Below are 10,687 nucleotides of genomic sequence, written 5' to 3' on the forward strand. Positions count from 1 at the left end.
AAAACGAGATTATTTGGCCCGTTCTTTGATTTCAAATCATCATCTCCACATACTAACTAACAAATATGTATGTTTTGATGTCGAATACTCCTTATAACTAAAGCTAAGACCGGAAATAAAAACAAAAAATGATTATTTGACGCGATAATTAGACCTCGACTCTTTACAAGTTGTGATCGATGTTAGAAATCAGGGTATAAAAAATTTAATTAGATTTAATCGATCAATAGTAGTAAGCAAACAGTACATTAACCCCCCCCCAAAAAAAAAAAAAAAAAACTATGTAAACCACAAATCGTGGTCCTAGCTATATGCATATGTAGTACTATGCATTTGATTGCAGGCAGGCTGATGATGAGAATTCCCTTTATGTACGTACACATGCTGCACATGCAAACTCATCAGACCATCCAATTTTGAGATGATGATGAGCCCGAATTTTCATTTTCTTTTTTTAATAAATTAATTAAAAGATCCACCCTTTTTATTATATATAATTTCTTGTGGTCCTATATATATTACAAATTGATTGTCTTAACTGTACTGATGTGTGTGTGTGTGTGTGTATGGACCATGTAGTTTTGAATTGGGTGCAGCTAGCTAGGGAGTCAACATCAGATCGGATGGTTGGGGAGTGTGATTAGGTGCATGATGATGATGATGATGATTCAAATAATATTCTTTCATGGAAAGAGTACGAAATTAATGATTGGGATTAATTCTAGTGGTCATGATGCATGATTTATAATTTCAGAATGTCTGTCGTTTATAAATGAAGGATTTGTCCATTCGAGTTGCATGTGCGCGTCCGTATGTAATTATTGCCTAGTTTGCTTGACAAGTTATATAATTATGGATGATTTTAATATTAATTAAAGTACTATATATATGTCAAATTATTTTTCTTATTTAGGTGATCACTTCACTTTTTTGTCCTCATATTATGATATATATATCTCCTTAAAATAAGAAAATATTATTTATTCATGAAATTTATCTATACAAGAAAATCAAGAAATCAGAAATAGGCAATATAATTAAGTTTTGAGCTTATTTTTTTTTCTCAAATTAAAAAATAAATCCTATAATGATATTAATTCTCACCTTATATCTTTTACTCTGATCTGGCAACTATATGTAATTTTTCCTGAACAAACTTTGGGATAAATTAGATTATTTAATTTCCACCAAGAAAAAATTAATAAGTCATAAAATCCATTTTTAGATATAAAAAAGAATTTTTAAAAAAAAAGAAGTACTCGAACGCTTAATCGATCAAGCACTCGCCATCTATTTTCATTGTTCAATATTTGACAACACAAAAAATCATTGTTTAACTCTTTGACAAAACGAAAAATCGTTGTCCAACTCTTTGACAACATTAAAAAATCAAAAGCTCCACCCTCCCTCTCTATCTATCCAAGGGATGGAAGGGCGGAGGCCTTTGGTGTCCCTTCCAGTCAAGGATTGGGGCCTCACAATCACTAGCCTATAAGCTTTTCTCTCATGCCTTTCTTCGTTCATGGTTCGATATTCTGGTGTCCTAGGCGTAGAGGAACCACACCAATCCATCCCGAATTTGATGGTTAAACTCTACTGCAGTGACAATACTGTAGGAGAGGTCCTGCGAGAAAATAGCACGACGCCAGGGAACAATTTTCCTTTGGTACTGCCTAACTCAGCAGATACTATATCAAACATGTCATCTAGAAAGGTAAGACCCAAAGATTTAAGTGGCAATCAACTACATGTATAAGAATTATTACTCAAATTAGATTTGATCGAATCGAATCAAATCACATAATAAGGATGATTATTCACTTTTTTTTAAATTGTATATCAATCACGCGATACATATATTATACTTAAGGTATAATTAATTCTGATCTGACCATACTCGTTTCGAATTATAAATTTTCATATTCATGAGGGTCCACTAATTTCTTCATCATCACTAGGGCTTTCCATTTATGGAATTAAGTTTGAGAAATATCATACCCAAAGAAATGAAATATATATATATATGTAATGTATGTATGTATGGAGGATCCCATCAAAATGTGACAGCAAAAACTATCTTATTCATCAAACGTACTGTTACATTTTATGCCTTTGACTAATTATAGAGCATGCTATGGCTGTGAGTGGAATTATACACACATATATATATAATTAATTATGGCCCACACAATTCCAGTATGTTTGGGGTGGAGGATCGCTTTATACAAAACATAACACGCATGAAAAGTTGATCGATCATGGATGAAAATGACCCATCATCACCATACTATATATCATATATCATAGCTGGGTAGTAGTACGTACCTCCCACTGTGTGTTTGTTCGTGCAAAAATTCTTGGTTAATAATTAGGACAAAAATCTCTGTACTTATACATGTGATTCGGATCAAATATACGATCTTTTCAAAGTAGGTCTTGAGCTTGCAATAATTCTTTCAGATATCAAAGTGGTCCTTGAGAAAAAACACGAACATTAGGCTAGCCAGGTGCGTTTTCGGCTTAAACCCTCCATCGCCCAAGTCAGTTCAAGTTAGAGATGGATGGTAGGCAACCTCAAACAATAAATGAGGTAGAAAGCAATAAATGTGTCATATTATAAATGCTCTAAAAGGATGGTAGTTATAGACTTAATTGTACTTCACCAAATAGACCATTTGGCTTCATCTTCCACACTGTCAGAGATTATTGGTGAAATGACATCCCACCGAGTCTGAAAGGCGGTTTAGCGGAGCGGGTGGGGCAATTCGACCCAACCCGACTTTATCTACATGAGTCCTATGGCGTTCTTGCTATTTTTTATCCTTAAAAAAAAGACATTTACGTCCTTTTTCCCAGATGCGGGTTACAACCCATCAAAGCGGCATATCGAATCTTTCTCATTAATTACTTCAAATGATGGATGGGATATAATTAAAAAGAAGAGAATTAATTAATAATAAATATACTAATTAATTTGATGAAAGCTAGGCAATATTAATATTAATTTAATTTATATGATAAAGGGACAAAATTATATATATATATATATTTACATGACATATCCATGCAGTCATTATTAGAAACCTGTAATGAATAAAAAAAAAACAATATATATATATATACATGTATATGTATATATAGGTGGTCATGCATGATATCATCTATTTTTGAATGGATCAAATTTGATTTGTATTGATTAACTAATAAAGCACCTCGCATCGTACGTACGTACTCTCTTAGTAGTTGTGTGGAAGTAATTCGAATGAATATTGTAAGAAAGCAAAGGAGTAGGAGTGGGAGTGGGAGTGGGTGGGGAAGAGAGAATCTGTGTTGCACGCAAACAGAGGAAGTAAAAGGGTACATAAAGAGAAGTGAGATGCTCCATCTCAGCTCAGCGTGCTTATTATTGCTTATTGCTGCTGCTACTTGCCACAACTACACAAACATTTCACGCGTACGAGAAAACAAAAATACCAAATTGTAGATGTTTGCGGTGAGCGTGGATCGAACACGCGACCTTCAGATCTTCAGTCTGACGCTCTCCCAACTGAGCTATCCCCGCTGTTTATGTGCCTGTTTCATTTATTTTTCTAGATTATGTTTATTTTTAGATTTCTTCCTTTAGTACTCAACCCACTTATACTATCTAACTCAATTTTCAGATAAAGTCTGACAAGCAAAGCCCAAACATTAGCCCATTACCGCTTTCGTAATGTGTAGGTCATCTTCTACAAACTTTGGACCCAGTTCCTGCGTTTAATATCCACCACAATGCTTTGTTTGGGATTTGGATTTTACCTGGCAAGCCTACTCATTCCAAAACTTTTAACTCTGAAAATCTTCTACCTAAACATACTTGCTCCCACATACAACCTAAAGAAACAAGTCAAATTTTATCCTTCACCTCTCTTTTTATTGCCATGCATTCATTTCCTATCAAAACATTGTTAAGCTTTTAGATTCAGTAATCGTGTAACATAATATTAGAGCCCGATGAAGTAAGAGGTTCCGATTTTGAATTTTATTGTCATCCATTTATAAAAGAAAAGTTTTACGTGGAGGATTTATATATGTGTTGGACGGTGTATTAAGATATTAATATCAAATGATTTTTATCTCTGACAGTTTAAATTTTTAGACGAAGAATTGTTGAACAAGTGTCAGAAGAAAAGTTAAGGTAGACAATTTTAAAATGTAAAAAGGCCAACTGAAAGAACAATGCGATTTACATAATCAAGAGGTACGTAGCAGACTAATTAATCCTAAAACAAACAAAGGAATAACTCAATTACTGAACAATGTTTGACAAATCTCAGAAAAAACATCAAATATCATCCCATGATAAGAAGCCGCATTCAGTGACAAGAAACAAAGCAGCAGCCTCTCCAGATCCTCCGCCCCAAACATTTGTTTCTCCACTATCATCTCTACCATCGATTCCCTGAAATCACTACGAGGATCGCTCGAACTCTTCTCCACCGCGTAGCAATCTTCAATCATCGAACTGGAATTCAAACACCTCCAGCTTCTTGGAGGGGTTTTCTTGATTCTACGGCGGTTCTTGGCAGTTTTCCGGCGCCGAAAACTCCTCCCAGAATCACGGTTGTTGCTGTAGTAAAGCCGATCAGTGAAGACTTGATCAGAGCCGGGCAGTTCGCTTTCTGGGAAGGTTTTGCTGCTGGATTTCTTCTTGCTTACCGTTGCAGTAGTGGATTTACCGCAGGCGGTTGTTGCTGTTTTCCGGCGAAGTGAATTGATGGATGAAAAAGACGAGCACCGCCCCGTTTCATCAATGCTTTCCATCTCCTGGCATGTTCTCAATCTCCGACTGGAGGTTTTGAGGCGGAAAGAGTCGCCGGAGTTTGAAGATAAGCTAAAAAAAGTTTCGGTTTCGAAGTCGTCGGGGGGCGGCTGAACCAGCGGCCACTGTTGGAGGAGGAACTGTGGTGGTTGAGTGGAGTATTGATGTTTCTGCATTGATCTTGAAGTTTGATGATCCCCATCCCCACCCTTTTCTTGGGGTAACAATTTGTTGGGGCCTTTGCGAAAGAAGGAGAAGAGTGGTCATTATCAGGGGGAATTTTGTTGGTTTTAGTGACGGGAATGGAGGTGGAGGTGGAGGTGTCTGCAACAACATCAGGTAGGGTTCGGAACTGGCATGAACTGAAAGAAGAAGGTAAAAGGCGACAGACTTTGAGTTTCAAATTATGATGATACATTTCAAATGAGTTTGGATACGTACCAGCAGCATCCACTTATATATATACATATATGTATATACCCCTACATACGCGTGTGTATATATATATATATAGATAGAGAGAGAGAGAGAGACTTGGCTGTATGTAATTTCTAATATCATGCATGTGACTCAATATTCCATAATTTTTTAGTTCAAATTGAGTTGGGCATAATCAATTCTAGTCTAAATTGAATTTGACCAAATGTAAATTAATTACGTGACAAAGTATAATATATTTATTGTGTGATTTTAATGTATAATTTAAAAAATTAATTAATATCATATTTATTTAATGATTGATTTAGTTGGATCAAACCAAATAAAAAAAGAAATCATATATTTATTTGAGATAATAATGGAGTAGAGTAGTGTAGTGTAGTGTAGAAGATGAATGCATGCATGCCAATTGCCATCTCCTTTTTGAAAATTATGGCTCCCAAGTTGCTATAATGAGTCCATGTTGTAATCACGTGATTAATTACCAAATTTCATTTTTCTCATTAAATTAACCTAATAATAAAAACCAATTTTGACCACACAAGTCGTTGCTTCACCGACTCAATAATATTAATTTCCCAAATTAATTACATCTAATTTCCATTTTAATTGCTTGAAAAAAATTTAATTAATATTTATAGTGTTCTATATTAATATTAATTAATTAATAAGTTTTATTGGAAAGTAAAATTTCTCCGTGTGCAGCGGCGCAATATCTCTGCACCAAAATGTCGATAAGCTTATGTCCTTTTCAATTTCCCCAAATTAATAAAACAAAAAAACAAGCTAATTAACAACTCTATTTTTTTATTTTTTATTTTTTAATATTGATGGGGTGGGGGGCCCTTTTTTCTAGGGCACTGCCCCAAATGATACTGGTGCATGGAATTATGATGGGCTGACTCTCTCCACTTTTTTCTTTTTCAAAATTTAAAAAAAAAAAAGAAAAAAGAAAAAAGAAAAGGGCATCTTGAGTTAGTGAGAAGCTTCCAAGAACACAAAAACATATGTGAAATTTCAAAGTTGAAGTGAATTGAAATCCACCAAAAGCTATCCGACACTTTCCTTTCAGCTTTCTATGCGATATGTTTAATGAGAAGTCAATCACTTCGGTTCAAATTTGTAAAAACTACGCACACACAAACTTCTCTCTGTTTCATCAACTCTACACACACACACATAGATATATAAAATCAAGCAAAATAGGGTCGGTGATATATAATTTTTTTTTAATTTATTAGTGAATCAATTATAATTATATTATGAATTTATCATCAATATTAATATCAAATATGTATTATTAATCAATAACTATATACTAGTTATTATAATAAATCAGCAATTATTATTATTAAAATAGACGAATACGTACACGTTGATCAGATTCGAACACATATCTCATCAATTTCGCCAGCTCTATTTTCAGGATTGAGTATCTTCATAAATTAGCACACTTGATTTTTCACCTCTCCTAATTCTGACAAGTCATTGCAATTCATTTATGTGGATATTTTTGTTCTTTGTATTTATGTCTGATGCGTGCTAAAATGACGAGCATCATAATGGTCGAAGGATTTTCACACAATTCTTAAAATCAAATGAGGGCTAGCATATAAAGTAGGGGTCAGCATTTGATGTTTAAGTTTGTATTGGATTATTGAATAAATGGAAAACTCAAAATAACATAAACTCAATGGCGTAATAATCGAAGTGGTCGATCATGTGATGTGATAATGATCATGTGAAGTATGAAAACATACTGAAAATTTGTTGAAAATCGAGATAAAAGAGTATATGAGCGTGAGTGATACTAGTTATCTTTATGGCTATACAATGTCATCTATGTATATGCCGATTGGGAGCAAAATCTGGTAGTAGTTGCAGTACAGTTAGATGTACTGTTGAAAAGCTACATGAGTTAGATAACTAACAAAAAATCGATTGAAATTTGAACTTATCAAGATGATGATATGGGTGTTTGAATGAGTCATTTTCCATCGATCCGAGTTCTGCGGAATCTATTTTACTTGTTGTTTCTAGGTCGTCCACCACAAATCTAAGGAAGTTCATCATAGATTTTTCAGTATGATGTGTACCAAGACATTAGAAATACGTGTGACCTGGAGCTCCAATCATTTTGTTGTATTGGACTGATTTTTTGGCCTATCAAATTAGTATAAATATAAGAATTACGGGACCTCTCAACCAAGATAACTGTGAAGGCTTACATACTTTGTTTTGCGTTTTAAAAAAAAAAAAATTATTGAGTGCTATCACTGTCTAATTTCAAAATCTATTCTTTAATACTATTTTTCTTTCATCTTCACATTGACTTATTTAAAATCAGAATATCTTAAATTTTTAGATGTAATAATTAATTACACAAAATATAATGTAATATTAATAATTTGTAATAAAAGTGTTAATTGTAGAATGCACATGGAACTTGTAAGGTACGTTTGCATTTCCCAACACGACCAAATGCTAACAAACAAACGAATTTGTTTTCGGACAATCACAAATCATATAAAATAATTGTAGATATCTGTAATCCACTTTTTCATTGTCAGACACACCTTACTTAATTTTAATTATTTTCTTAGAGTTTCAATACTCATATATAAATAAATACATTGATTTGGACTTATAGTGATATATATATATATGTACATAGTACTGTCATAAATTTCGGCTCATTTTGTCTTCTTTCATAATGTACTTATTCATCTCACGTAAAACCCAAATCCCACTTTAATTAATTAAATATCAATCACATGTATATGACGTCAATGTTTATGTCATTATAATCTCAATGTATTAATTAAATCTTAAAGAAATGGTATAAGGATTATGTTATGTCTTATTGCTAGTAAAATTTAGTGGGCTCTGGGAAGATACTACTGGGTTTAATTTGCTTGGTGGGATTTCCAATTTCAATTTAAATTATTTGTTTCTATGTGTGTCATTTTTGTGGCCAACAATCATTTTCTTGAAGCGTAATTAATGCCCCTTCCGACAGAAGATTGGTTCGAGTTTGGTTAATTGGATAGGATATGAGCTTGTGCTTGAATTTGATTTCTTTATATGTAATGATGTAGGCTAATGTATCACATTAATTATAGTTGAAGAACTTAGTCGTGGTATAAATCTCAAGATTTTCTCTTTTTAATGAGACGCTTTTTTCCGAACAAAATTGTGAGATTCATATGAAGTCAAAGCGGAAAAAACCTCGCATATCGGAGCACCAATTAAGTCACAAGCCAGATCATGTGGTATTTTGCGGGAAAAAGGACATGCACCCATCACAGGCCTGTCGTCCACGGGGTTTTTAATGTCGAAAAACGCTCCTTATTAATTGTAAATGAAAAGTCTGAGCGACTTATAAGCCTCAAAATCTCTATAAAGTTAGAGCAGATAATAGCTCATGCAATAAACACCAAATTAAATCGTTGCCATATCAATAGGCACTTCAAATTTGGGCTCGGCCCTCTTTCTTATGAACTTATCGAGCTCAAGCTCAAAATAAAATTTAGCTCGAGCCCGAATCGTTGGCACCCTTAAGGTGTTTTCCTACTGTTTGATTGATTTATAGGTTTTCTGAATAAGAAATGGCTTCCAAAGAAGTATTTCCGCCAGATTTGGGCAATCATAATCTTGTGGGTCAGCCCATGCAAAACTTCCCATTACCAGCCCATGCTGTGAGTTACGTCCCTTTTTTTATTTAACTCGGGAAATTTATGATTTTCTAATATCTGTTCATATTTTATATATTATTTTGAATGCAATAAAAATTGACCATTCATAACTGGGAAAAAAAATTATATTATAATTTTAATCCACCAGTAACAGGGCCCCATGAATGACTCAATTGAGAAGCCCAATGTATAGGAAAGCCCACTGGAAAAACCCTAATTTCATTGTGCTTCAACTATTACAATTTGAACTTTCTAATTCAAATCATTGCTGGCACCTCGCTAGGCACAAGTCTATTGTATTGGCATAATGTGGGAATCCGCAGTGAACAAATTTTGTAGTCTCAATTTAGAAAAATTCTTATTCAAATCAAATTTGATTGAACTAAATTAATCACAAAGTAAATGTATTAATCACTTACTATATGATTAATCACTTTTCCTGAACTGAATACCAATCACACAATAAATATATTACACTTGCCAGATACAGGGCTCAAGTCGGTCGAACTAGGGCTCAAGTAGTTCAATTCTTGCAGTAGTCCTTAGAAACATTATTTTTGTATTAAGTGAAGGCTGTACTCTCTATGATAATAGATATGTAAATTCAAATTCTTATTTAGAGCAAATGCCAAAAGTTGAGCATTATATAGTTTTGAAGCGGACGACTACTGCAAGCTCTAATTTAAGCTTTTGACTATACAAAGTAACTCCCCAACCAATGGCCACACCTCCTTCAACATTAAAATACACTACACAGACACAAAAGGTTTAAGCCTTGGCATCACCTCATGACCAAATTCCAAGTATCTGCTTCCATTACTTGATGCAATCTCAAGTCTTCTGCATCCATGCCACTGAATCCAATCTTATAACTAATGGAAAAGTACCATAGGGCGTAAAAGCTCTTCCATAACATACTGTCATATGTATGTAGTTTTAGCGTATTTCAATGTTGCGACCACCTTCCCTCATGCAAGCCTTTTGCGATGATCAAAAGAATCCCTCATTGACAACTCTACAAAATGGAAATATTACCGTTAAGAACCACAACGAAATCCTCTGGTTCAGTTATGGTACAAAGTATAAACATAGGTTTGAAGCAAACACCTTTCAGGAAAATTGTCCAGAGGCCCCAAATAACTTAATGCTTGAGCCAGTAGTTCCGTAACTGAGACATGTGCAACAATATTTCCTCGCGACCTTGATTTGTCACACTACTGGTCATAATCCAAGGTGGTGCTGTCTGGAAGAAGCCACGTATGAGTTCCTGAAAATCTTGCACATTCTCTTCGGGTCTCTTTCCCCCGTTCTTCTTCTTTTTCCGTTTGTCGCATTTTGTAAATATTAAAGTCATAGGGATCTGATGCAAGAGAACAAAATCCAGAGGTTACAAGTTAAGACAATTGAGGACTTCTAACAAAAGAGGATGTTTGGGGCAATTGGTGATGCTACCACAATGTCTTCTCATGATTTACTTATTATAAGGGGTGTTTAACCAAAGCAGACTGGTACGTGACAATTGGGGTAAGATAACTTTGATCAATCATTAATGGAGTTTGTGTAATTTCCAAGTTTCAAGAGTTCGAGCACTCGATCGATTAGGAATGGGACAGAGGCCAGGAAACTGGCTAGGAGTTTCCCACAAAGTAAAAGAGAAAATTAATGGAGCAAGACTCACTCATTCATCAGAAGTAAAACTAGAAATTTCCAAACCTGGTTTTGTCCCAACCAACTTGCGTACTCCAGATCAATC

At 34.3% G+C, this 10,687-nt stretch overlaps 2 protein-coding genes and 1 non-coding gene across 3 annotated transcripts in view; all 3 read right to left on the reverse strand.

Moving 5' to 3' along the window:
* Positions 3,490–3,562, reverse strand: TRNAF-GAA. Its single transcript has one exon. It is a non-coding gene; the product is annotated as a tRNA-Phe (tRNA).
* LOC105165065 (transcription repressor OFP8-like) lies at positions 4,209–4,907 on the reverse strand (the record flags this gene model as incomplete). Its single annotated transcript, XM_011083940.2, is given in 1 exon segment — positions 4,209–4,907. A coding segment is annotated over 1 exon segment (623 nt), but the record flags the coding sequence as incomplete, so codon positions are not given.
* The window catches only part of LOC105164770 (GTP-binding protein At2g22870), a gene marked incomplete in the record, with an annotated part of 2,867 nt that continues 1,702 nt past the window's right edge, over positions 9,523–10,687 (reverse strand). The window contains 3 exon segments of the mRNA XM_011083528.2: positions 9,523–9,949; positions 10,042–10,294; positions 10,648–10,687. Of these exon segments, the coding sequence (XP_011081830.1) occupies positions 10,076–10,294; positions 10,648–10,687 (259 nt within the window).

Source organism: Sesamum indicum, linkage group LG6 (genome assembly GCF_000512975.1).
Source record: "Sesamum indicum cultivar Zhongzhi No. 13 linkage group LG6, S_indicum_v1.0, whole genome shotgun sequence".
In the NCBI taxonomy this organism is placed as follows: Eukaryota; Viridiplantae; Streptophyta; class Magnoliopsida; order Lamiales; family Pedaliaceae; genus Sesamum; species Sesamum indicum.